Source organism: Acinonyx jubatus, chromosome A1 (genome assembly GCF_027475565.1).
Source record: "Acinonyx jubatus isolate Ajub_Pintada_27869175 chromosome A1, VMU_Ajub_asm_v1.0, whole genome shotgun sequence".
Lineage (NCBI taxonomy): Eukaryota > Metazoa > Chordata > Mammalia > Carnivora > Felidae > Acinonyx > Acinonyx jubatus.
The window spans coordinates 193,166,923-193,194,000 of record NC_069380.1 but is presented as its reverse complement, the minus strand read 5'-3'; the positions used below and the strand labels follow the sequence as shown (position 1 = coordinate 193,194,000).

Genomic DNA, 27,078 nt, shown 5'->3' with positions numbered 1-27,078 from the left:
TCTCCATCTCTAGGCTTCAGTGAAAGGAGGCGGCTGAATAACATTTATTAAGCACTAACATTTAATGACTCTGTGTCAGTCATTGTTCACATGCCCCTGCGCTTTAACTCATTGAAAGACTTCCTGGCCTTCAAGCTTCCCTTTCCTTCAACAGGCTGTGATCTGAAGTAAGAAAGGCTTTACAGAGAATATGGGACTTGAGACAGAACTTCCCGATTCCCATGCAGACAGTATCTTCCATTATAGTAAAGGCATGCTATCTCAAGGCACTTGTCCACTAGAAGACAGAGAATCACCTGCCTCAGAATCATGTTTGGAACATGTGTGAAGGCAGATTCTTAGCCTCTGCCCCTGGAGATTCTAATACAGTGATTCCAGTGGGGCCTGGGAATGTGTTATAAGCTTCCCAGGTGACTCTGGTAGTTGGGCAGATTTGGCAGTGCACTGATCCCAACGCATTCCCCTATCTACGAGCAGGATCATACAAGACAGCCCAGACCTAGAGCTGCCTGACTTCATCAGCAGAGAAATGAGTTATTTGATCGATTAATGCAACAAATATTAAGCACCTGTGTTCTGGGCCCTGTTCCAGGTGTTGGTTTTGGTCTCTGCTCTCCGGGAACTTCTGTTCTAGGTCTGTCACTTATTTTAGAACCAGAAGGTCTTCAGGAGGTCCACAACTAGTCCCATCATTACACAGTTGGGTAAACCAAGACCCAGAGGGGGAAAGCAACACATTCAAGACTACACAGTGAGCAAACGTACTTTTCTGCTCCCACATCAGTTGAGGTACCCCAGTGTACCTCATGCAAAATCCGTGGGCACCCACTGTTTGCTTCTTAAGCACCGAACCTGCATGGAGCAAATGTTCCTGAAGGCTCACGTCAGATCTTGCAGACATTTTTAATCCTCAACATGCCTTCAACTGGAATGGAGGAAAGAGGAGAGAGGGCACACCACGAGTGTTTTAAAACCTAGGGCTGAGAAATGCTTCCTAGGATTGAGCCTTGCATTAGTTCCTCGGTGCTATTTAAAGTCCTTTCCCCTGGCTGTGCTGGAGGATATTGTGCCTGCCTCCTCCTGCACTTTAGAGCCGAAAGAAGAGGGGGCCGCCCCATGGGTTCACCAGGACCAGCTCCCATCTCTGCCCAGACTTGCTTATGTCACTGTCGCCCGGAGCCTGGGGAGGGGAAGGAGTGCCCGCCCCCGAAGTGCCAGTCGCCCTGCGATTGGCTACAGGGACTCCGGCTCGGCCGCGGATTGGTCATCGCTGAGGGCTTGAAAGGTGGCTGGGAGCGTCGGACACCTCAGACGGCGGTGGCCCGGGATCAGACCGCGTCTCAGGCGAGCCCGAGACGCGCCCCCAGCCCGCCATGGCCCGCCTGTTGCGGGCGTCCTGTCTTCTCTCCCTGCTCCTGGCTGGCTTCGTCCCGCCGAGCCGGGGGCAGGAGAAGTCCAAGGTGAGTGAGCCTCCGGGGTGGGGACCTGGCGGGACGAGCAGAACCCCCAGGTGTCCATTTCTCGGTGGCGAGGCACCCCTCTTCCCAGGCTCCCCTCCAGAAGGGCAACACCTGGTGCGAGGACCCTTAACTCCAGTTCCTCCCTCTCCGCCGCCGGGACCCCCACCCGGAGCGCGGGTCTTCACAGCTCCATCTATGGGTGATCTGGGTGCCCCCGGTGGGCAGAATGTATAGGGAGGAGGGGCATTCTCGCCGAGTTGACCCCTTCTGCCCCACAGCTGCCTCAGAGTCGCCTTGCTACATGCATGACACGACTGTCTTCAGCTACTCCCCTCCAGTCGGGCCTGAAGGGGGCGGGGGCGCAGAGACCCGGGGTCTGGGTTGGCTGCGGAGGTTCCCGGGGGTGACTGACAGGCTAGGAGAAAGGGAAGGAGCTGGGTAGTTCCCGTCTCAAAGAACTGTGGTGGGGGCTCTTCTAGCTCAAGAATTAACGCAGGTAGAAATGCCCACTTGGATTCCAGGGCGTCGATAGAAGGCGTAGAGATCTGTGACACCACTCAGCACTCTGGCTAGATCTTCAATCCTTTCTGGGCCTCAGTTTCTCCATCGGTAGGGACGGGTGTGGGGGTGGTCAGGGGCACAATGAAGCTGATGGTTTCAGAGAGGATGTTTGGAGAAGCTGCAAAATCTACCTTGAAGGTCTGGGCAGAGTTCTGTGGCAGCCTCACTACCCACACCCACTGCCCATAGTGGCCTGAGCAAAGCCTTAGGTAAGGTGGGGATGCTGAGGCCAGGAGTGGGGTGACCCAGCGTCCTTATGTCTTTGGACAGCGTATGCCAAGGTGGGCCCAGTAGATCTCTTCCAGGGTGGGAAGCTGAAACCAGGCAAAGGGATAGACCCAAACAGAGAGCTTTCTGTCTCCACCCTCCCAACACACATCACACACACACACACACACACACACACACACACACACACACCCCACATGCTTGTGTAAGCTCAAGAGAAGCTTTGAGCTTCTGTGTTTCTAAAATCTTCTGGGTTTTTATTTTAATATCTGAGGAGTTCATAATTCTATTTCCAAAGTTCTATTCACTATTCAGTTAGCCCTTTCCAAGCACAGGGTTCCTTCTGTATGTTTCTATCCCCCTGTCCTGTCCTCAGCTAAATCCTATTCAGTCTGTTTCTCTTTGGAGTAAGCATAGAAATTGGATGGCCATGAAGCCACCTCTTCCATGCCTCCTCCTTTGTATCCAGCCCTGTTCATTATCCCCAACTCATTTTCTAGGGCAGAGATGGGACTGAGTTTCAAGATGGTGGTGTGGGGTAGAGGTAGGGGTAGGCAGCCCAGCGCCATGGAGTCAGTCCTTTACCCTGTTTGCGGAGAGCCAGAGAAGAGAAGATTGGGCCCTGACTCAAGAAGGCCGGGGGTAAGAATGTGGACCCGTGAATAACTCATCATAGCCCTGTGTTGTCTGGGGAGGAATTGATGGATTCAGAGAGAACAGGATGGGTATGGTCTAGAGAAGTCTTAGTGAGGTATGATCCTATCAGATACAAACCAGCTAGGACCTATTGGCTAACAGTGAGGTATGTGAGGTATGATCAAGTATGACCACTTCTACCTTCTATGTGAGGTAGAAGACAGTGAGGTATGATCCTATCAGATACAAACCAGCTAGGACCTATTGGCTAACAGGCTGGGTATGTGCATCTCTCCACCCAGGCCCTTAGAGAGTCAAAATGTCATAGCGCTGGATTCTAAGACTCAACCACCTACCTTACCCCCCAACTCCAGGGCCAAGGGATAGGATGGGGGGCCTGTGAGGAATGGAATAGACAGTAGGTGACAGTCTCAGAGGGTTGGCTGCCTCCTCCCAGTTCAAAGGGAGGAGCTTGGATAACAAAAGGAATCCTCCTTTCCTTGCTGTGTCCCCTCTCCAGTCCAGCTTAAAGCCACCCAGGCTCTCTGTACTTGCTGTGCAGAAGGACTTTGCAGAAGCTGAAGAAGGGTAACAGCTGCTGACGTGCATAGGATCCTAGTAACCGCTGGTTTCTAGGTGACTAAAGCAGGCAGAGAGAATCATGGAACCACAGGCTGACAGAACTGAAGAGCCCTTAAGACAGCACTGAATCTGAGCCTATCCGACAGGCGAGGAGCCAGAGCCCCACAGAAGGGAAAGGAGTGGTTACAGGAGTCCTGGCCAGGCCCAGAACTCAGGTCTCCTGCCCCCAGGCCAGGTCTCCTTTCATACCATCACATCGATGGGAGTGGTAGATGGAAGAGGAGAAAGATCCAAGACCAGCAGCCCAAGCCAGCCGGGGTCCTGGCTGAGACCCCCTCCAGCTCCCAAGTCACCAGCACTCTCCAGTCTCATCCAACCACGGCAGGCCTGAGGCACTGGAGCTGCCTCTCCCCACCATCTCCTTTGGCCTCCCTGTTTAAGGTGCAGGGCTCTGGCATTCCTGGGCCCAGAGGAGGGAAGGAGGCTCACAGCTCGCGTAAGGACTGGGTAGCAGTGCTCAGTGGTGAGTACAGGCCATGGCTTCCGCCACCATAGGCCACCCTCTGACCCCCATCAGTCTGAATCCACAACCCCGGCCTCACTGTCCCCACTAGAAAGCTCGGAGGCTTTGTCATCATCCCTTCTCCTGGAGACACTTTGCACAGTGCATCATCTTCTTTACACTGGCTGGGGAACATCAAAGGCCTCTTCACAATAATGTAGGGACATCAGGGCCCTTTACACTAGGCTCAGGCAGAATAACCAGTATCCATCCCTCGACGTGGGGATTTCTCTCCAAGAGGTCTTCCAGACTTCTTTGATCTGTCTATAGATTCTTACAGCCATTTTGGGAGGTGGGTGGTAATATCCTCCCCTGTCAGCTGACTGAGGCTTGGAGAGTAAAATTGGCTCACTTGCCCCAGGGCCCCAGAGCCAGCCACGTCTAAAACCTAGCGAGAAGAGGTTCCCCTTGCCCCACCCCCAGCCCGAAGCTGTGCCCAGAAGCTGATCCTCCCGTTGTTTACAAGCTTCCATTATTTAGACAACCTCTTGGCTTTTGTTCTCTCCATTTCCCAGAATTTGTTTTTGGATTAGGGTGGAGTTTTGGAAGAGCTGGAGAGGCTGGAGAGACGTGTAGGGAGGCCTTTCCTTCTGGCTGCTAGACCTCTGTGGTCAGCTGGGCTATGTTTGTTGTGTCCTGTTTGTCTGTATTTTGTGGTGGAACCGACCCAACTGGGGCCAAGGAGGCCCAAGGGCTAGAGGAATGTTGAGCTTAGTTCTCAGGCCTGCCTCCAGCACCCACCAGAAATCACAGGGCATGGAATATCAGCCTCATGGAAAGCAGGGAATTTGCGTCGAAGCCAAGAAGAGAGTTTGCAGCTCTCAGGGATTGGCTTGTTGGAGGGAGCCCTGCCTCGTCTGGCTCAGCAGGCCTGCGGCATCTTCCAGACAGAGGGTGGCTTTTCTGTACTGTCCTGGGGCCACACCCTGCTAAGCCAGATGACTCCCTTTGCCCAACTGGGCCCAGGTACCTCGCCTACAGGAAGTCTTCTTGGTTGATGGGGAGGAGAGGGTGTGGATTTGCTTCTGTAACTCCAATCACCTGTCTCTGTCTCTCCTGGTCTATAATGGTGGTTTGCATTTGATTTGTTTTATTGTCTTGCGACCCCTCTCCTACGACATTAGGGCCAGAGATTTCCTGCTACAGTGGTGGCAACATTTTCCTTTCCCATCACGACCAGCGCCTCTGCTGATTGTGTTATTGATGCCGAGTCACCCTTTCGAGAGCAGACCCAGATTTTCGTAGTCTGTACCAGAGCCAGGGCGGGCACAGAGAAGGGTCTGATGCAATGTCGTGCTGGTTGGCAGGGATCCCACTCCTCCTCTCCTGATAGTGACGCTGACAAGTCAGCAGGGTTGAGCAAAGCTGGTCCAGTTCGAGGTTCTCATCTTATGAAAGAGGAAACTGAGACCCAGCCCAGAGAAAGGGCTAGCACCAGACCACACAAAGTGTTAGTGGCAGAGCTGGACGAGGACCCCAGGTCCCCCACCTCAGAGTCCATTGTTGGCTACTTGTTCTGGAGGTTGACTGGGGGTAGGGCAGCAAAGAGGGAGGCATAACAGCCGTCTCAGCTGCACACTCGCAGGGAACGTCTCATACGTGCCAGGCTTTCCCCTTGCCGTGGTGCCAAATCCTCTCAGCAGGCCTTTCCCCTTCCTGGTTCCTCCTGCTTCCCTGTTTTATAGCAACAGCCTCGGCTTTCCAGCCCTCCGGATTTGGAACCTCTGAATCACCCCTTTCTACACTGCCACTTCCTCCTTTCTGTCCAGTCCCTCTTCCACAGTGCTGTCATTCAGGCCCACATCATCACTTGCCTGGCTGGTGGCACTGGCCATGCCAGGAGTCTCCATCAGCACTCAGAAATGCAACCTCCAGCACCAGCATGGTCTCCCTCCAAGCCTGGCAAATGTTCACAAATTGGCATGTGAAGTGGAAGTAATGGTCACCGTAAATCATTCTCCGGGTTTCCATACACTCACCAGACGATTAAGCGCTTTCGTAATCATCCCTTTGCGTAAGGAATTAGAGCTCGGTTCTGGTCCACTCTGGAGTGGTCTTGGGAAAGTCACTCCCCCTTACTGGTATCTTTTATTGTCTTGAAAACGGAGATGCCAGGTTCCCTTCCAGCTCTAACTGCTCCCGGGTGCCGGTCTTCCTGTGTTTCAGACGGACTGCCACGCTGGCGGGAGCGGCACTATCTATGAGTACGGAGCCCTGACCATCGATGGGGAGGAGTACATCCCTTTTAAGCAGTATGCTGGCAAATACATCCTGTTTGTCAACGTGGCCAGCTACTGAGGCCTAACAGGCCAGTACGTTGGTAAGAGCCCACTTTCCCTCCCTGCTCTGGGACTGTTTCTGCCAGTTGGGCACATTTAAATCACAGGAGCGTTTTTGATGCAAGGGGAGAGGGGTGACTGATCACGAAATGCCAAACCGTGTATCCCAGTTCTACTGTGTTCCATGGTTTGTTTGTTTTTTTTTAATTTTTTTAATGTTTTTATTTACTTTTGAGAGCCAGAGAGAGACAGAGCATGAGTGGGGGAGGGGCAGAGAGAAAGGGAAACACAGAACCCGAAGCAGGCCGCAAGCTCTGAGCTGTCAGCACAGAGTCTGATGCGGGGCTCAAACTCACGAACCGTGAGATCATGACCTGAGCTGCAGTCGGACACTTAACCGACGGAGCCACCGAGGCGCCCCTGTGTTCCGTGTTTTTGTGAAGATTATGTAAGCCCAAGGTCTGATCACCTTCAGACGTGTTCTAGAACATTCCCAGTTATCCTTCCTCCCTGGGTACCTCAACTGCCCCGAAAGCAGCGAAATGGAAGAGATTTGTTTTGTACCTGGAGTGTCCTTTCACTGGAGTAAGAAATGGTAGCTTTATCCTGAATTTCCCATCTGCCCTGGTGCCTCTCTTGGCCCCTATCTGGAAAGCAGACAGTTGGGCTGAGGCCCCCAGTTGTGTGTCAGTGGCTGTATGAGGTGTTTCATCGAGATTTCATGATCCTCGTATCCTCCCTCCTTTCTTCTCAGCTGGGGCTAAGAGTCAACAACCTGGGGGAACAGGCAGGCCAAAGGCATCTGACGTTACCCACAGGAAAATGCTCTGGGCTGAGCACAGTCTGCTGATGGGGCTGGGGGAAGCAAGGGCAACCTGACCCTGAATGTCTGCCTGCCAGTCTCAGGCAAATTCCTGGACGTGGAATGACGCAGGCTGGATGGCCCAGTGGGCACTGGGTGCTCTGGCTAGAATGCTTCTGTGTAGCTCTTGGAAGAGAGCAGAGTGTTTGTGCAAGAGATGGGCTGGGTGCTGGCAACTGCACGAGAGGCCAGGTGCACCAGGTGCACCGAGGGGACTAGGGTGCTGGGCCAGGGCCTCCCTTTGATTCTCAAGCTGGGCAAGTATGGGAGGGTGGTGATGGCCCCGCCCATCTCCCACCCCCTCCCCAGGAAGTCCTGTCTTCTGCCCAGGGATGTATGGCTCTTGGTCTAGGCAACTCAATCCCGACAGTCTGGCAGGAGCCCTCGGCTTACTGGCCCAGTGACAGTGGGCAGGTGACTACTGATTTGAGGAGGAGTATTGCTCTCGCTTCTCCCCAGACCTCCAACCCAACCAGACTGGAGTCAGGAGGATGGGACTCGCATCCCAGTGGTACCACACTCCCTGGGCGATCTTGGGCAAGGCCCTTCGCCTGTCAGGCCTCAATGATTTCAGCTATCCAATGGGAGAGCAGGAGGAGTGGTACGGATGACGCGGGGCTCTTTGATAGAGTACCTTCACCTCTGCCCTCTTTTTCCCTGGCCCAGAACTGAATGCACTACAGGAAGAGCTTGCACCATTTGGTCTGGTCATTCTGGGCTTCCCCTGCAACCAATTTGGAAAACAGGAACCAGGAGAAAACTCGGAAATCCTACCCAGCCTCAAGTGAGTGCTTGCTTCGTGTCCCGAGAAAGCTCCTCTGAGAAAGCACAGCCCCGCCCGGTGCCTCCGCCTAAGCACCGGGCATCTCTTGCATTGGCCCCTACTCATGACAGATACTTAGCCACCAAGAACGATGCTCCCCTTCCAGGAACCCCATTCATTGAAATGAACGAAAGAGGGGTCAGGGACAGGGATGACTGCATGTGAGTGCACGATGGGATGGCAGGGGTGGGTGGGGGAAGAGTGTAGGCAGGGGCAGGGTTACTGAGAAGGTACCAAACTGGAAAAAGAAGCTTGCAGACCCACACTATGCCTATGCCCATTCAATATCAGCTCCAGCTGCCTGGTGTGGAATAAAATCCAGATTCCCAACACCCCCTCCCTGTTCAGTCCCTTCCTTGTCATTTCTGGGCCTGTGCCCATCTCCTTGGGACCCACATAAGAATATTCTTTGTAGGCATGTCCGACCAGGTGGGGGCTTCGTCCCCAATTTCCAACTCTTTGAGAAAGGGGATGTGAACGGGGAGAAAGAGCAGAAGTTCTACACGTTCCTGAAGGTGAGTATACAGTCACCTCTGCGGGCGTCTCTCGGCCCGGCTGACACCAGCTCTGAACAGGGCTGCAGCCTCTCCTGTTCCCGCCCATGCAGAGACAAGGCCTGGGCCACCCTCCCCTGCTTCTGGGTTCTGGGGGAGTTTCTTGGCATCTATCATTGCAACCATAAGACTCTGCAGACACTAGGCTCTCAACAGCCCATTTTGTAGATAAGGCCCAAGCAGGGCCCCACAAGTGATTGGCTAAGAGTCTCATAACCTGCTAAAGTCACTGCTGGTCCCAGGACCCCACTTTCATCTCCCAAACTGGTATTCTTTTCGCAGTGCCAGGCTGTTCCCCTACCTGCCAGGAAGGCCCAGGGCGGGAGGTGGGGAGGGCCCCACGCAGGGTTGACACCAGTCTCACCCCTGCTGCAGAACTCCTGCCCACCCACCTCGGAGCTCCTGGGCTCACCTAACCGCCTCTTCTGGGAACCCATGAAGGTCCATGACATCCGCTGGAACTTTGAGAAGTTCCTGGTGGGGCCAGATGGCGTGCCCCTCATGCGCTGGTACCACCGGACCACGGTCAGCACCGTCAAGATGGACATCCTGGCCTACATGAGGCGGCAGGCGGCCCTGACAGTCAACGGGAAGTAAATCAGGCCTGCCACACCCTGTGTCCACCATGCAGGGGCTGGGGAGGGACTCTGTTCAGGAAGGAACCCATTTCTCTAACCACAACACACTCCCGCCACAGACCCCTTACTAATATACAAGGCCCCGACCTGACCCAAACGTGCGCGTACGATTGTCGTCTGTACTGCTGCGCATGTGGGTGTCTGCACACATGCCTCCGTGACCGTGCGTGTGCATGGGTACAGCCACCGCTGTCTACCTGCGCAAATATGGGGGACGTGAACCGTTTGTGTGCCCCCAGCTGTGTGTTATGGAGAGTGCTGGAGAACTCCCCTTTCTCTCCAGTTCTCTGTTCCAGTGAGAGCCATTCACTTTCAGTGGAGCCCAAGTTAAAACCAGATCCAGATCCAACTGTTCTGCTCTGACCCGGACCTCAACCTTGGGGCCGGCATCTCCCACTGCCTCCAAATCTCACCACTGAAGTGCCCAGAAGTTTCTGGGTCTACCACACTGTCCAATCTTCCCCCTCTCCATCATGCAGCCTCGCTCCTTCCTGAGGGGCCCTCCCAAGCCCCCTCCTCCACCCCACAATGCTCCCTGAGAGCAGCCGAGGCAGATGTGAGAGCAAGGGCCACGTCCCGTGTCAGGGATGGCGTCTCCATGAAGGAGGGGCCCGAAGCCCTTGTGGGCGGACCTCCCCTGAGCCTGTCTGAAGGGCCAGCCCTTAGTGCATTCAGGCTGAGGCCCCTGGGCAGGGATGCCACCCCTGCTTTTCTGCAGGATGTGCCCTCTCCCCTCACCCTGGCTCTTGGTATTAGACTCACCCCTGTGTTCCCAGTAAAGGCCTTTCTGCAGCAGCTGAGCCTACTGTGGTGCTTCCTCCATGGGGCCACCCTAGCTGGGGAGGGTGGGAGGGAGCAGAAGGATGGAAAAAGAATTGGAGGGAGTGCTTTGGGCGCCTGCTGTTTGGTTTCTACCTAGGCCCAGCCCACTCTGCTTCTCTAACTCGGCATTTGGAGTTTATAAATCCAGTTCATATCCACTCTCGTTCCCTCCCACATCTCTCCAGGCAGCTGGAGCTGAGATGAAGTGTTCCATTTGACAGGCGAGGAAACTGAGGCTCACAGAAGGGCCAGCCTCGCCCAGGGTCTTCTGGTAGGTGAGGGGCAGGACTGGAATACAAACCCAGGTCACCTCTCAGCCCAGATTCTGTCCACTGCCCCTGGCTGCCCACCCTCAAGGAGGCGCAGAGCAGGGCCCGGGGGATATCTGCCGAGAGTTGGGGCAGTGCTCTCGGGACTAGGGGCCATGGGGCACAGAGGGAAGAGGCCGGGAAAGCAGCACTCTCACTGACTGGGAGGAGAACATTAGCCCGGATGTAAAAAAAAACACAAGTCACAGAATACTGATCTTCAACTTGGATTTATGTCCAAGGTTCGTGCAAACAGCTGCCCAGGGACAGCCAGCCACCCTGTTCTGGGCCTCTGACACCACAAGCCTCCAGCTGCAGGGCCGGGGCTCTGGTAGCTTCACAGTGGGCCCCTCAGCGCATGTGACTGGCGTGGCCTTCATCCCAGGCTGTCATGGCACCAGCAAGGCTGGTGGGTGGAGGTGGAGGGCCCTGCAACGGAACACCCTGTCATTCTCTTCTGTGTCCGGGGGCAAACCTGCCCTTCCTGCAGCTCCTCAGAGGGGAAGGGATGGGCATGGGGCAGGTCTTGCTGCTACAGAGCTTGAAGCGAAAATCAAACACACACATGAACTGAACGTGGTCCCCAGAGGGGCTGGAACCACTTCTGGGGAAGTTTTGAAAGGAAGGGGTCTCAGCTGGACCCCCACTCTTGAGACTGACGTCCCCCAGTGCTTCTGCAAAGCATGGCAGGTCAGAGTCAGATGAGGCCTCTCTCCACTTGGTGGCAGGGTGGCGAGTTTCTCCTGGCCACTCCACAGGAGGGGCCCCAGATGGAAGCCTTCTGGGTGGAGCCTCTCCAGTCTGTGAACAGTTCAGGTCGGGCTGGGGCACAAACTGGTGGCCCATCAGCCTCCCATCCGGCCGGGGCGCTGGCTGCATACAGAACGTGGCCTCTAGTTTTTCAGTAATCTGAGATCAGGTGGCTCTGGCAAGACGAAGGTGGAGCCAAGTGACATAATCTGGTCTCACTGAGGCCCCTCACGGTCATTTTTCGTAGACTCTAAATAAAGAAAAATGTTGAGGACTTTAAAAGATGATACGATACAGTAGGTTCCAAAGGCCTACAGAAACCAGTAAGTAATGATGAACGTAACACCTAGAGTTAAGTGTTGCCGAGTGCCAGGTCCCGGGCTAGTACCTTAGGTACATTTGTCACTCAATCCTTGTCCAGCCCTATGAAGCAGGCAGATTATTGGCCCTTTATGGAGGAGGGAATAGGCACACAGAGAGATTTTTAAAAATTTGCCTGAAGTTCCAGATCTAGGAAGTGTTTGAGCTTAGCCAGTCTGGCTCCACATCCCAGAGTCAGAGAAGTTCTGGGGGAGGAGACAGCCCTGCCCACTTGCCCCTCGTCACAGCAGCCTCTGACGGGCTCCACACAACTTCTAGGGCTCTGTGGGGAACCATGAGAAAACGGCGGACCGGCGCAATGCCTCCTGCCACCCACTACGTCTTGCAAACCACGCTGCCTCCACGTCCCCCTGCAGCCTCTGTGAGGGGCACCTTCTGCGAGGGGCACTCTATCTCCTGGCACAGCTGGCTCTATCGCTGCACGGCCACAACCCCAAAACACCTCTTTGTGCTGGGAAGGACTCAGCTTCCCTGACGCTTGCCCCCACAGACAAGATGGTACCTTCTGCCCCACGCAGCCTTGCAGAAAGCAAAGGCTGTCACTAAGGGCCTGTAGTCCTCCTGTGACTAATGAACAAACCGCCAGTCCCCAACTGTTTACGGCCAACACCGTGACCTGACGGAGCTTTTCAAAATGCAACTCTGGGGGCGCCTGGGTGGCTCAGTCGGTTGAGCGTCCAACTCTTCATTTCGGCTTGGGTCCCGATCCCAGAGTCAAGGGATCAAGCCCTGCGTCAGGCATCACACTGAGCATGGAGCCTTCTTGAGATTCTCTCTCCCTCTGCCCCTCTCCCCCTCTCGCTCTCTAACATAAATTAAAAACAAAACAAAATGCAAATCGAATCTGTCATGCCACTGTGCTTTAAACATGTCCAACGAATCCACATCATCTTTAGAATAAAGACCAGCCCCCTGACATGGTCTGCAAGCCCCTGCACGGCTGGACTCCCCTCCCTCCCTGACCTCACCTCGCCTTGCCCGTCGCTCCTTCTCCACCTTGTTCTTGGCTCCTGCAGTCTTCTCTTGATCGTCCAGTCTGCTTCCTTACTCCCTCCCTCCCTCCCACCAAGGCCTATGTATTTGTCATTTCTCTGCAAGAACGTTCTCTTCACCGAGTTAACGCCATGCATTCTGAGAGTCTCGACTCAAACATCACTGTCCCCGGGCCAGGTCAGGCTCCCCCGGTATCTACCCTTCTTCCTTCAGGGCACCTGAGTGCAACTGAAGGCCCATTTGTGTGATTTTTTTTTTTTTTTTTGGGGGGCGTGCATTTTATTCCTTTCTGCCTCCCTCCCTAGACAGTGAGCTCCATAGGGGCAGAGACCATATCTGTTTCTCCTCACTCGGCACCCAGCACCCAGCACAGCACCTGGCGATTAGACACCACACTCAGATGAATGAATGACTTCAGTCCCCTCAGCCTGCAGTCACCTCCCATTCTCGCAACACTGTTTTGCAAAGTAAGGCCTCTCTTCCACCAAGATCAGAAGGTGGTGAGATCAGCCCCAAACTGGGGCACACCTGCCATGTGAGAAGTTATCTCCCCGAGGGGACGATGAGACCCAGTACTAGCTCCCACTCACCTGGTTCCGCAGGCCTGGCTGTGGGCGAGTCCATCACTTGGGAGCTCTGATTGCGCATGCCTCCACAGGGCGGCCGCCAGGTGTATTCTGGCTACAACAGGACCGGTGCTTAGTAATTGGTGACCACGCTCAGAAATTACAGTAGCAGCTACCATGCCAGCATGGTGCTAAATACACATTAATCTAGTGCAACTGAATCCTTAACAACAACCCAGGTTGCCACGTCCATTTTACAGGTAAGGTAAACCTGAGGCTCAGAGGGGTTAAAGAAACTTGTTGAAGGTCATCCAGCTACGAAAGTGGCCAAGGGGCACCTGACTGGCTCGGCTGGTTAAGCGTCTGACTCCTGATTTCAGGCCATGATCTCCCGGGCGTGAGATCCAGCCCAGTGCCTCTCTCTGCCCCTCCCCACCCCACCCCTGCTCTCTCTCTTAAAATAAAAATAAATAAACTTAAAAAAAAAAAACACTCCCTTAAAAAAAAAAAAAAGAAAACAAAGTAGCCAAGCTTCGGATTTAGGTCTCTATATAAGCCCAGAGCCAATCTCTTAAGTCCCACACTCTACTCCAGTGTTTTAAGAAGCTGGGTAAGGACAGGGCCTAGCAGGAGAAGCTGGAAGAAATGCCAGGCAGGAGGCAATGTCATCGTCCAGGTGGGAGCAGGGATGCCTGAGCAGGACTGTAGCAGAAGGATGCAGAGGATGGGATAGGGGACAGCAGCTCTTTGGAGAAAAGAATTATAAGCAAGGAAAAGGAAATAAAGAAGGGCGGGGAGGGAGCGGGGAGGAAGGGAAGGAAAATTGAAAAGGAGAAAAAAGAAGGAAAAGCAAAGGAAAGAATGTATGGTGAGGACCCAGTACTTGGTTACATGCCCAAGTTCTAAGAAAAAGCCAAACTCAAACCCTGGCCTGCTTGGTTGGAGGGAGCCCTCCTTCCTGTCCTGACCTCTGAGCCTTTTCTGTTCAAAACAGTGACCTTGAGCAGCTTTGGGCTGGAGAGTCCTACCAGGCTTGGACATCTGCCTGTACACCACAGTGTTGTTCGGCAAAAAGCCAACCCAGCATGCACTTTCAGACCCCCTCACTTGATCCTGCCCTCTGGAAAGTGTGTGGGGAGGCCTGTGTGTGTATCCTGGAGCAAAGGAGGGGCACAGACTCACCAGATGGAAGAGGCGTGAGTTGGGGAGTGGGGGCGGGTGCTCCATGGCCATGGGGGGCGGGGGGTAGCGGATCTGGGACCAGTCCTCAAAGCCGTGGTGTGGGACCATGGCTGGCATGGGTGCGTAGGCGTATGGATAGGCCCCGCAGAGGTGTTCTGGGTGGGGCTCCATGTGGTAACGGTCTGCTGAGGCCTGCAAGAAATGCTGCTGTCTGACTCTAGCCCATGATAGGCTGCACAGGCCACCCCCAGTGATACCCGTCTCCTCCCTTTCCTATTCAGAATCTTAGTTTGCTGAAGGCTGGTAGATGGGCACAGAAAGGTGGTACATGGGCACAGAATAACAACGATGACATCTAACGTGTCCCGAGCACTCACTCTGTACCAAGTGCTGTTCCTAGTGCTCTACCTGCATTACCTCATTACTTAGTTGGACCCCTGAGCAAACACTGCCTCTCCCCTCAGACTGCAGGTCCCTGAAGAAGGTAGGATGAGGTAAGTGCTGCTTCCTCCCTCAAGCCTCCTCACCTTTGCCTTCCTCTTCTGCTGTTTGAGGGCTTCTTTTGTCTTCTCCTCATCTTTGAATGCTTTGAGCTGAGAGAAGGAGGGAGGGAGAGAAGACTTGGCACAGGCACTTCCTGGCCAGGCCGGGACCCAGGGCCTACACAGCCACCACTCTCGGCTACCCGCCTGGCTCGGCCCCAGGGCAGTGTCTGGGAGGGGGAGGGGAAGGCCCCCGTGGGGCAGAGCAGAGCCCAGGCTGGTGGCTGCAGGTGAGGCCCCGCCCTCCGTGGGTCTGAACACAGGTCAGGAGAGCCCCCAAGGGCCTCCTGTTGCTCTGCTTCCCTGTTAGTGTCCTTCACTTCTGTTCTGTGACAGAGTAGGTGGCTCCGACTGTGGAGGCCAGAGTTAGAGGTCAGGGAGGGGAAGGGACTTGCTGAGGTACACAGAAATTGGGTGGCAGAGCTGGGAGAAGAACCAGTGAGTGTCCCGACCTGCAGTGACACCTCCAGTGTCACCGGGGACCCCCCACACCCCCCTCCCTGCCCCCCGAGGACAGGCCAGCTGCCCCTCCCTCCGTCCAGCCATTCCCACCTGGGCATTGGACAGGGTGACCTGGGCCTGTAGTTTCTCCACCTGCTTCTTCAGCTCTTCCTTCTCCTCATTCATGCGTTCTCGATCACTGCGCTCCCTCTGGAAGTCTTCCTCGAAGATCTTCACCTGCAGGGGAATAGAGGGGAGGGGGTGGAGTGGGGGGGGCGAGAGTGAGGAGGAGGGGCTCAGTCTGCTCTGGCCTCCTGCTGCTTTCACCCCATCTCACAGTAGCTGTGAGGAGGGGAACGAGTGAACCTCGGGCTTCCCAGCCCTCACTTCAATCAGAGAAACTCTGGGTCCCTCTATTTCATATTCCGGGCTTCAACACAGGCTTTATTTAAACAAGGTGCCCGTGGCCTAAAAAAAAAGGAGGGGGGTCACAAGCCCCCAACCAGTCCAATCCTGCTAAGGCACGGCCACAGGCCCAGAGCGTGGGTGCAAGACCGGACTTTGTCTCCCGGCTGTGAGAGCAGAGGACCCGCAGGGCTCTCCCAAGGCTTTGGGGGTGCCCTGGCACAGAAGGGGCTGGGGTGGCTCCCTGCCTCTGCGTCTGAAGTTTCACATCCCACTGCAGACCAGTGAGACGACGTCCGGGTTAGAGATGGTTTAGAAACCTCCAAATCACGGCATCCAATAGAAACACGTGGGAGAGCTCCAGCCTTTCCAATTTCCTTTCAGTCCTTCTGTGCCCCGCAGGGAAAAGCCTGTGTTTACGCTAGCATGTCTTCAACACCTTTCTAGTACTTACTAATTTCCCTTCCCTTCCCTAGAAGAGGACTCAAGTTCAGAGTCTTCATCAGGCAAGGGTATCCAGCTGGAGTTTAATAACACTGCTTGGCTTTTACTGCATTTATTGCTTACAGCTACTTTCTACCGGTGGCAAATAATAAAGTATTTTCCATTTGTAGTATTGTTACAAAGTTCCTTTCCAAATAAGTTTACTGAAAGTAACATACTTAAAATTTATTTTTAAAATGCTAGGTAAATAATAGCACAGCTGGGGTACAGAGATGGTTAAATCAAAAACACGGCAGAGGAATGACTTAGGGATACAGTGCTGGAAAGGATAAACCAAGAACCAGACAGGGGTCCTGGCCAACAGCCAGAATGTGGACTACTAATTACAGCTTCCACAGGATTTCAAGCCCCTCCTGGGTCCTCAGGAATGCTCCAGCCCCCCACTCAGCACCTCCTACCTGACCTCCACCTCTTGGGCTCACCTGCTGTTTCAGCAATTCGTTCTGCGTGACCAGCTCCTGTTTCCTTAGGAGGCCACCAGCTCCTTCTGGGCCCCCAAACGCAGCTGGTGGAGAGGAGGGGGAGGCCTGGATGCTCAGTGCTTCCTCCAGGGCCTGGGATCGGGAAGAGAGGAGATGGACCCATCAGCAGGAGCCCTGGCAGTCAGGCCCCGTCGGAGAGGTCACCTTAGTGACCCCCTTCCTGATAAGAGTGACAATAATAATGACCACCTCCAGTACCATTTAGTAAATGCTACCCTATTCATTCACACGATACACACATCATTTCACTGGATCCTCTCCACAGTCCTATGAAAAAAAGACTATGATCATCACTCCCATTGGACAGATGTGAAAACTGAGGTTCAGAAACATGAAGGGATCTGTCCAAAGTCACACAGCTTTTAAGCACGCTAAACGGGGCTCCTCATGTACAAGGGAGACTCTGTCCTTCCCTGGGCAGGTGCAGCTCAATTCCTAGCACCCAGACCTAGACAGAATATTCAGTTCTTCGGGGAAGCTTCCGTGTCCTCAACAACTGCCCTGCCCTCAGATTTTTTAGCTTCCCAAATCCCTGGCTACCACACCAAACTTTCTGTCCCCAACTCTTCTGTGGTTAGACTGGATTTTAATTTTGACTTATTTAATATTTTGCCTTTCTAAGCCTGAAAATGGGCTGAAACATCACCAAAGAAGATTTTGAAAATTAAAAAAAAAAAAAAAAGCACCCTTATTCTACCACGCTCACAAAATACTTTCCTTTTTGTAAACAGTGTGCTCCCACCTTCTTAAAAAGGTCTCTATTAACTGATTTTCTCCTTCAGCTTGGTTAACATGTTACTTGAGAACTCTGGACCCCTGCTCAACACCGACCACCCTCCTCACCACCTGCACTTTAGCCCTCAGGACATCAGGGCTTCCGCTCGCCATGCATTAGCAGTGCCCACAGTGCCTCCCTAGACAGTGGGGAGATAAAGAAGACCTTCTCCAACTTGGACTTGGGGCCCCACGCAGTCTCCTTGTCTCTCCCAGAAACCCGAGGAAACCGCTGAGCCAGAGTAAGCCCAGGACGCTGCAAGGGGAAGTTATGGCTCTACTTGATCCTCCTACTTACTCCATCTGCCTATATTTTATTTATTTATTTAATTTTTCAATGTTTATTTTTGAAAGAGAGAGGAAGAGAAAGGGAGGGAGAGGGAGCGGGGAGAGAGAATGAGCAGGGGAGGGGCAGAGAGAGAGGGAGACACAGAATCGGAAGCAGGCTCCAGGCTCTGAGCTGTCAGCACAGAGCCTGATGTGGGGCTCGAACTCACAGGCTGTGAGATCATGACCTGAGCTGAAGTTGGGCACTTAATGGACTGAGCCACCCAGGCGCCCCTCCATCTGCCTATATTTTAGATGAGAAGACTGAGGTCCAGGGACAGGGAGAGACTTGCCTGAGGTCACAAGCAAAGCACATCACTTGCCTTGCATCAGTCACCCACACCTAGGTCTCTGTCCCCAGCGATGCCAGGGAAACTTGGAAAGCAGTGATCCTGCCTGAGTCATCTCTGTGATCTGCCACTCTGTACAACACTGTGCCCGAATGTAGACCCCCAAATCCCCCAGCTCAGGACAGGTCATTCTTTCCACTGAGAACAGGTCCCAAGGTTCCCCAGACTTGACATAATCAATGCTTATCAAATTCCAAAACCAAATAGAAAGGGTTACCCTAACAGGGCTAGGGCCCAGCGAATGCCAAACTCATGCTGAGCCCGTGTGAACAAGGTCAGGTGGCAGGAGGGAAAGGAGGACAGCCAGGCAAGGAGGAAAAGATGAACCAGAGACAATTCCTCCAGGCCTTCGGGGAACTCGTCTCCTCGGAAGAGGAGGCCTTCAAAGCTTCCTCTTGTCAGTGCACCTGTGCTGGAAGGTGGGCAGGGCTGGAAGGAGTCCAGCCAGGGTTCAGATGGCAAAACTGAGACTCAGAGAGGCTGAAGTGGCTGAGCTGGGATCAGAATCAGCCCCCAGACCCAGCCTGTTCCCTGCCCACTCACCTTGGCCCAAAGCAGCAGGCCTCGGCTTTAAAACCCAGCCTCTGCCCAGGCACCCCATCTCTCTGGGTCCCAATTCTCGAGGGCAGGAACCCTCGGGCCGTGCTCAGCTACTCCTTTGAGCAGCTGTGTCTTGACCTTGCACTTGGTGCCAGGCACAGTGCCAGGCACCGGGGGCACATACACTGGTGAAGGCGAGCACCTCCTCCCACTGGGAGACAGATCATTAAACAGGAAATCACAAGAAGATGCAAGAAGGAGAATGAAAGAAGGTTCTGGTGCTTTAGGAGCATAGAATAGGAGGACCTGAATGAGACTCCAGGGAGGCCTTGCAGAGGAAGTGGTGTTAAAACCGAGCCTGAACGATGAGCATTGAGCGGGATGGGGCCCTGTGAGGAAAGGGCTCGTCCAAAGGCCTTGAGGTTGGAGCAGGCACATGCACATCTCAGGGCTGGCCACTCGGCACGTGGGGAGGGAAAGGCAGAGACAGCGGGCGCCGCGAGGCTGCATGGAGGCCCTCCGCAATGGCTCACCGATCCACAAGTCACCCCTCCTGACTTGAGGGTCGGGGTACCGGCGGTGGTGGGGATGTTTGCAGCTGGGCTCAGGAAGCCCTGCCTGCTCCAGGCGCCCACCTTGTTGAGCCGCTGGATCTCCTTTTCCTGGTACTCCCGCTGCCGGGTGAGTGGGCTCAGCTGATCCTGCAGGTACTTGACCTTCTGGCGCAGCTCCTTGGCCTCCGCTGTCAGCTGCTCCTTGTCGGTCTGCAGGGAACCCAGGGTTGGTGAGCAGGGAACCCCTCTGGGAGGCCTGACCCGCTGCGCTTCCTGCCCCACCCTCACTCAGCCATGCCTCCTCTCTGCCGCTCCCCCAGCAGCCCCCGCAACGCTCGTGTGAAGGCACCATGCAAGGCATCAGAGCCGTGATGCCATAAGGTCCTGTCCTCAAGGAAAAGGCAGTTCGGGTGGGTTCTGACACCAGCTCCTCTACCAATGGGCTGAGACCTTGGCCACAGTCACAGTCATCTCTGGTCTATGCTCACTTATCTGCCACGGGTAGGGGGTTCTTTTCTTTCTTTCTTTTCTTTTTTTTAATGTTTATTTATTTTAAAGAGTGGGGTTGAAAACGTGAGCGGCACTGACAGCCGAGAGCCCGGTGAGGGGCTTGAACTCCCAAGCCGTGAGACAATGACCTGAGCTGAAGTCAGAGGCTTGACTGAGCCACCCAGGCACGCCGGGGAGGGGTGCTCTTAACGTGAGTCACAGATGGGCGTCAGGAGGTCTGTGAGCCCCAAAACGGGCTGCAGAATTTTGTCTGTGCAATTCTCTAGGGAGAAAAGCCATAGCGTCCACGAGATTCGCACAGGGGTCTTCTGTGATACACAGAAAGTGATAAACCACTGAGAATCTCTAAAGGACCTTTTAGTTCTTATGGTCTCTAAGCCTAGAGAGACAGGACCCTTAAAGAAATAAATGCAGCATAAAAGGCAGAGTGTTCCTCCACAGAGAAACAAAGCACTGTGAGGTTAAAAGAAAGAGCATCACAGCTGAGAAGAAACCAGGGAAGGCTTCAAGGTGGAAGCCCTGCCCCCACACCCACTATGGAACAGGCAGGGCTCCTTCACTGCAGAGGGCCACAGCTGGATTGGCCTTTAGAGAGCACCAAATCTTAGCCCTTTCACGTGATGGGAAACGAATGTCCAGAGAAGGGAGGGGACTCACCAAAGGCCACACACAGCGAGCTGGGGCCAGAACCCAGGTCTCCTAATTCCAGTGCTCCCTCTGCCTTCGCAAGTCAAAGGAAGTGTTTCAAATAGGGGAGGTCAGCCAGAGATTGGGGAGGGCAGCCTTGGGCAGACCTCGGGGGAGGTGTTCTGGATTCCTACGTAAGAGGCTCCAGGATTAGCATGGCCTCTATCACCACGTGTCCTTATCACAGTGCCATGCTTTGTCTTACGACACCCCACCTCCCCCCTGCTAATGGGGGACTGTCCCATGCCAGGGACTTATTTTGCCTCCTGATGGGAGCTAGGGGAAGGGACCAAAGAGCCAGGGGTCTGGCTGCCAGTCACCGACGTGACTGCACTTGGAGAAAAGATGGGCAGCATCCTTCCTAACACAGACCTTCAAGGCAAGGGGTGGTCACTGAGGCAGGATGACCCCTCAGATAAAGCCCCTGGGTGTCACATGCTGACGGAGGGAACTCTGAAATGCAATTCGTGTTGAAAACGTCCATTTTTAAGCCAGGCAAAGCAGCGTGTGCCCAGTCCCCACAAACGGGAAGACACCGTAATACAGATACTATCTTCTGAGAGTCTGGGGGTCAAATGGCCTTTCCTCTTTAAGCTGTCCCGGGATCCTGGAGTGCCTTGGCTGCTGTCAGTCGCACACTGACAGGCCAGATACTATTTCTCCTGGTCTCCCTTTCCGCCCTCTCCCTGATCCTTCTAACTCCTCCTGTGGTACTTTAACACACTTCTACTTATTTGCTTCTGTGATGAGCTGTTTAGTGTTTCTTTCCCACCAAGGGCAGGACTGGGCTGTTCGCCGCTGAGCCTCTGTGCCCAGCACAATGCCAGGTGCACACTGTTGAGTAGTTGCTCGATGCGTGAAGAAAGGAAGCCCCTGCCTAATGTTTTAGCTGCCCCACCCCCAAACAGCCATCACTACTCTAAACAGTCAGCAGCGGCCCAGCCCCGTCAAGTGTTCCAGAGCAGCCTCTGTGTCTCTTGCATTGCGCTTCCCTGTACGGTTCCCTGGTCCGTGAGATTTTAAGTGAACAAAAAGCTCTTCTGCGCGCGGGCGCCTGGGTGGCTCGGTCCGCTAAGCGGCAGACTTCGGCTCGGGTCATGACTTCATGGTTCGTGGGTTCGAGCCCCGTATTGGGCTCTTTGCTGGCGGTGCAGACCCTGCTTGGGATTCTCTCTCTCCCTCGCTCTCTGCCCCTCCCCGACATTCTCTCAAAATAAATAAACTTTAAAAAAAAAGCTCTTCTGCATGAAAGCGAGAAAATACGGAAAGCAACAGCTAATCCAATCTCCTCACTTTTCAGATGGGAAACGGGGGTACAGGGGAGGAAAGTGCTTCTGCCTGTGGCCACATAGCCCTGAGCACTAGAGGCAGAGACGGAGCCCCCAGGTCTCCCAACTCCAGCCCTCCGCCCCGCCCATTCACTTCACAGAATTCTCGGCTAATGAGGCGGGAGAGCGGCCTCCCAAGCTGGAGCCGCAGGGACCGGCAGTCGACTTGCCTCCTCCATTTCAATCTTGGACTTGGCCAGGAGGAGCTTCCGGTCAAAGTCACGCTGCTTCTGCTCCCGCTCAGCCTCCAGGTCAGTCACCTGCTTCTGTAGGTCTGCCAGCTTCTGGCGCAGCTCGGTGATCTGGGTTCAAAGGCGAGAGGGGGGATAGTGTGTGAGGGAAGGGGTGAACCTCCAAGGTTCAAAGCTCCTGAGAAGGAAGCAGCAGGCAGAAGACCGGGGATGCTCCGACAGCACAGCCAGGAGCCTGGGGTTCACAGCCCTGGGTTCCCATAACCCCCCAGTACCTTCTGCTCGTACTGCTGCTTCATGGACCGGAAATGCTGGTCCCACTGCTTGTTCACTTCGAGCAGCTGTGGGGAGAGACTGGGGTTAGCAAGAGATAGGCAGCGAAGGTACAAAGAGGGACAACTGCATGCAGACCAGCAGTGTGTGAGGGAGGACGGTGGCCACGGACGCTGCCTCAAACCCTCTCTTCTTGGAAATTCAGTGTTCCCTAAGGAGGAACTTTTATCAACTGCCATGTTTTATCCTTGCCAGGAAAGCAAGACTAACAGCAAAGGAGCATTATATAATTTGGGGGTACAATTACAGAACACATGTGCAACCTGGGACTACGTACTCAAGCATCACGTTCTCGTTTTCCTTCACCTGGCATCTCTCTCTGAAAATGAAACCTAAAGATGCCCTTGCACAAGTGTGCAAGTGCGTAGGCACAAGGCTGGCTGCCTCAGCAATGTCTGTCTCACAGCAAACTCTAGAGGACCACCTACGCAGAGGAGGTGGGTTAAGAAAAGTCTAGCACAGACGGGGGGTGGGAGGGAGGGGAGGGTGGGTGATGGGCATTAAGGAGGGCATCTTTTGGCATGAGCACTGGGTGTTGTATGGAAACCAATTTGACAATAAATTTCATATATTAAAAAAAAAAAAAAGAAAGGAAAAGTCTAGCACAAACTAAAAACAAGGTGCTGTGCAGCTGGTAAGAAAATCAGGCCCCTAATGCACTGCCTCGTTTCTAAGACGACCCTAAATTATTTGCCACACACGACAGAACAACTCCTCAGGGAAGAAAAACAATCCTACATCATTAAATACAAAAAACAATGGGAAAAGGGATCCCAATTTCAGACACAGTAACATGATAAAGAGGACTCAGAATCGAAGAAATGTATGTTTTACACAAAAATAAATACCCTCAAAGATACAGTTAATTTTAAAGGAGAAAGGAAAAACAGCAATCTGCGATGCAGTATATAGGATATAATTTTTCTGCTTAAAAAAAAAATTTTTTTAACGTTTATTTATTATTGAGAGACAGAGAGAGACAGAGCGTGAGCCGGGAGGGGCAGAAAGGGAGGGAGACACAGAATCTGAGTCAGGCTCCAGGCTCTGAGCTGTCAGCACAGAGCCCGGTGCGGGGCTGGAACTCACAAACAGTGAGATCATAACCTGAGCCGAAGTCGGAGGCTTGACCGACTGAGCCACCCAGGCGCCCCTAATTTTTCTGCTTTTTAAAAAATTTCTCATGTTTATTTATTTTTGAGAGAGAGAGAGAGAGACAGAAACAGAGTGCAAGCAGGGGAGGGGCAGAGAGAGAGGGGGACACAGAATCTGAAGCAGGCTCCAGGCTCTGAGCCGTCAGCCCAGAGCCCGACACGGGGTTCGAACTCACGGAACGCGAGATCATGACCTGAGCCGAAGTTGGACGCTTAACCGACTGAGCCACCCAGGCGCCCCATTTTCCCGTTTATTTTTAAAAACAGATTATAAATTGATAAGTACAGAATAGAACTTAGGACTGTTGCCAACTGGGGGCATCTCTAGGTGGTGGGGTTCTCAGTATTTTTCGAATGAGTGTCACATTACTTTTGTAATCAGAGCAAATACCTTACGGCGACAGAAAAAGAAAACTAAAATTGCTAGGCACATAAGAAAAACACTAATGGAGGCCTTTCAAATGTGCTGGAGGCCCAGGGAGGGTAGCAAGGCCCAGGAATCTGGAGAAGAACCCGGGCTGTGTGGAGTGGAGAGGCTAAAAGAACAGACAGGAATTTGGCTCCGCCTCCAGCTCGGAAAGACCAGCCTGGGGTCGGGGATGGAGGAGGAGCATGCATGGGACACAAGGGCATAGCCTCAATTTTGGAGACTTCCAGCCGGTTCGAAGCAGTGCTATAAAGCGTCGCATCCTCTCCTTCTGTGACAGTCCCTCCCTGAACCAGCTACAAGGGTGACAGAGGAACCCCGTGCTCCCCCTTCCTGATGCTGCAACTTCCCTACCTTATCACAACCTCCTTTCACCATCTGGGGCTTACCAGGGAAGCCTGCTACACTGTCCGCCCGCCAACAATTTTAGGCCATGCCCCAAATGCCACGTCTGCAGAGTGACCCCTGCGGCTAGGGGAACTCATCAAGAAACACAAGCCCAGGACAGGGCAGCAGGTCTCTCCCATGGCCAATGGTTCAGTGGTCACCACAGCAACTCACCATGGTGATCTGAGACCAGACAGGGGGCCAGGGAGGGCCTTTGCTCCGACAGTCCGGGGAGGGAAGGAGGGTCTCCCTTGGCCACCCCCACCCCCTCTAGCCACCTACCTCTGTGCGCTGCTGCTCCAGCATTTTCACCTTCTTCTCGGCTGCACCCAAGGCCCCGACCTCTGGGATCTTACCTGCTGTCACACAAGCCTGGGGAGAAACACGGAGGGGCCTTCAGCAAAGCCTCAGAGAACAATTCTGTCACTCACTCAGCGCTCCTTAAAGGCCTCTACCCAGGGACCCAGCCCTGGGTCTCCCACATTTCTAATCCCCTCACTGGCCAGGACACCGCTACATATCCCAGCCATGACTACGCCTGCTTGGGAAAGTCTGCTGAGATCATTATTCCTCCTCCCCTCCTCCCCTGCCCTCCTGCCCTCTGCTCCCCTGCCATGGCCACTTCTTCCCCTGCTCGGACTCTATCTCTAAGACACTGCCGCCTTCCCTCCCCTCTTCTTCCCCAACACACATCAACCAAACATCTTCTGACCTGGAAGGCAAGAGTTATAGATTTTTTAAACATTTTACAAAATGTTTGCTTAAAGACCTTTTTTAGAAAGATACAGAAATAAAGACGTATATGTATGTGTGATTAGTACCTGTGCGTGTGTTTCCTAGCTCTGTCCTCTGAGAAAGCCTAAAGCCATGACATGACACTCCAGTGGCAACGAGCACACCCAGGGCCCAGATCTTGGCTTCTAAATGCCATTCTCTAACAAAAAGAAATAGGGTTCCTTAGAGAAGTGGTTCATTCCCGGGGCAGGGAAAATATAAGGAGAGCTTGGAGTTATCTTGTGCCAGAAAGTAAGAAAGTGCTCGATAATAATTACATGAAGAAGGGCGTGTCTAACGGGCAAAAGAGACAACTCGAAAGAGCTTCCTGTGGCCAAAGCTGGAGCGATTTGAACAAAAATATACATCGCGACAGAACTGAATCATAGCCCAAAGAATAAAATAAATGCCCTGAGTCCATACTGGTAGAAAGGAACAGCTGAATAAACAGATAAGTAGGGGAGAAGGGGCAACTCTTCCTTACAGAAGAATTCCAATTATTGAGTATAGAGGGAATGAGAGAAATTCAAAATCTCTGTGAGAACACTATCGTCATAATGATTGTGGCAGGTGAGATCCACCAATGGATACGAAAATTAGTGAGAAGTGTAAAAAGAAACAGGACATTTGCACAGACTTAAAGTTTCTCCTCAAAAATAAGTCTTTGTTGGGGCACCTGGGTGGCTCAGTCGGTTAAGTGTCCATCTTTTGATTTTGGCTCAGGTCATGATCTCACAGTTTCATGGGTTCCAGCCCCATGTCAGGCTCTGTGCTGATTCTGCAGAGCCTGCTTGGGATTTTCTCTTTCTCTCAATCTCTCTCTCTCTCTCTCTTTCTCTGCCCCACCCTGGCTCGTGCTCTCTCTCTCTCTCAAAATAAATAAAAACTTAAAAAAATTATTTAAAAAAAGGATTTATTAACTACAAAGGGAAAATTAGCCCCTTTATTATGGAAAAACCAACACACGCCCCCTCAGCCAAGCAATCAGTGTTGACAGTAGTAAGATACACTGACATCATGTATCCTTGACATGATGCACCACGAAGGGCATGGTGTCACTCCTGGGGAACCTTGCGCAAATCCACATCTCAATCCGATCACGAGAAAACATCAGTTAAACCCATACTGAGGCACATGTTACAAAATAACTGGCCAGCACAAGTCAGAAGCGCGAAACACAAGGTGCAGCTGGGAACTGTCACAGACTGGAGGAAACTAAGGACTGTGACACCCAAGTGCGGCGTGGGATCCTGGACTCCCAGCGCCAGCACAGAAAGTAAGAAAGAGGATATGAGCGAGAAACTGGTGAAATCTGAACAAAGTCTGTAGTTTAGTTAATAGTGCTGTTTGTTTTTGAGTTTTGGTCATTGAACCGTGGTTATGTAACTTGATAAGGAGATACGGGGGATCGTCCGGACTACTTTTGCAATTGGTTTTTTGTAAATCTAAAGTTCTCTAGAAGTTAAAAAAAAATTTGTTTAAACAGGAAATGTGGAGGTGAAAGAGAATGAGCTTAGGAGTCCAGCAGTGGAGTATTGGGTCTACCTCCAAGGCCCTGCATGAGGCCAAGACCCATACCCTCTCTGGGCCTTGGTACAAGGGAGATCAAGCCAGATGGGCTCTGCAGGCCCCAATCTCTGACACCCATGGGCTTGTCAGCATTTGTCCTGGGGTCGCTGCCCACATTCTCTCTATCCCCTGCCTTCCCATGGCTCGTGGGGGCGGGCCGGTCCCTGAATGCAGGACTAGTGAGGCTCAGGTGCCCCCTGCAGGCGATTGCCTGCCAGCACACCACAGGCCTGGGGAGGAAGGGCAGTGGGCTGGGGGAGCCCTCCAAGGACCGTCACCTTTAAGAAAGGCAAAAGATGGGCCTGCCCCTGAAAGCCTGCTGTGTCCTCACAGGACAAGGAGGAAGAGGGGACAGGGTCTCCTGGGGGGCACACAATCAACCTCCACAAAGAAGAGAAGAGTCGGGGGCGCCTGGGTGGCTCAGTCCGTTAGGAGTCCCGACTCAGTTTCGGCTCAGGTCATGATCTCATGGTTGGTGAGTTCTCAGGCTTGGAGCTGCTGGTGTGGAGCCTGTTTGGGATTCTCTCTCTCCTTCTCTCTCTGCCCCTCTCTCAAAATAAATAAATAAACTTTAAAAAAAAGAAGAAGAGAAGAATCAGCCCACCTGGCTGCTGG

General features: G+C 53.3%; 2 protein-coding genes across 6 annotated transcripts in view; one reads left to right on the top strand and one right to left on the bottom strand.

Moving 5' to 3' along the window:
- The first annotated feature begins 1,299 nt into the window (after positions 1-1,299).
- GPX3 (glutathione peroxidase 3) lies at positions 1,300-9,980 on the top strand. Its single transcript, XM_015063936.3, has 5 exons — positions 1,300-1,460; positions 6,196-6,349; positions 7,837-7,954; positions 8,409-8,508; positions 8,923-9,980. Exons 1-5 carry the CDS (start codon positions 1,374-1,376, stop codon positions 9,142-9,144), a joined length of 681 nt encoding a protein of 226 aa, XP_014919422.2. The 5' UTR covers positions 1,300-1,373; the 3' UTR covers positions 9,145-9,980.
- A 549-nt stretch (positions 9,981-10,529) lies between these two features.
- The window catches only part of TNIP1 (TNFAIP3 interacting protein 1), a 52,427-nt gene continuing 35,878 nt past the window's right edge, over positions 10,530-27,078 (bottom strand). For 4 of the 5 annotated variants that reach the window (XM_053200027.1, XM_053200035.1, XM_027077433.2 and 1 more), the window contains 10 exons: positions 24,403-24,492; positions 22,098-22,163; positions 21,802-21,933; positions 19,188-19,316; positions 16,502-16,633; positions 15,282-15,407; positions 14,715-14,780; positions 14,188-14,379; positions 13,030-13,120; positions 10,530-11,315 (listed from right to left, as the gene is read on the bottom strand). In XM_053200027.1, the coding sequence (XP_053056002.1) occupies positions 11,281-11,315; positions 13,030-13,120; positions 14,188-14,379; positions 14,715-14,780; positions 15,282-15,407; positions 16,502-16,633; positions 19,188-19,316; positions 21,802-21,933; positions 22,098-22,163; positions 24,403-24,492 (1,059 nt within the window). In that variant the 3' untranslated portion in view covers positions 10,530-11,280. The remainder of the gene's footprint in view (positions 11,316-13,029; positions 13,121-14,187; positions 14,380-14,714; positions 14,781-15,281; positions 15,408-16,501; positions 16,634-19,187; positions 19,317-21,801; positions 21,934-22,097; positions 22,164-24,402; positions 24,493-27,078) is intronic. The other variant, XM_027077439.2, reaches the window with a different exon arrangement.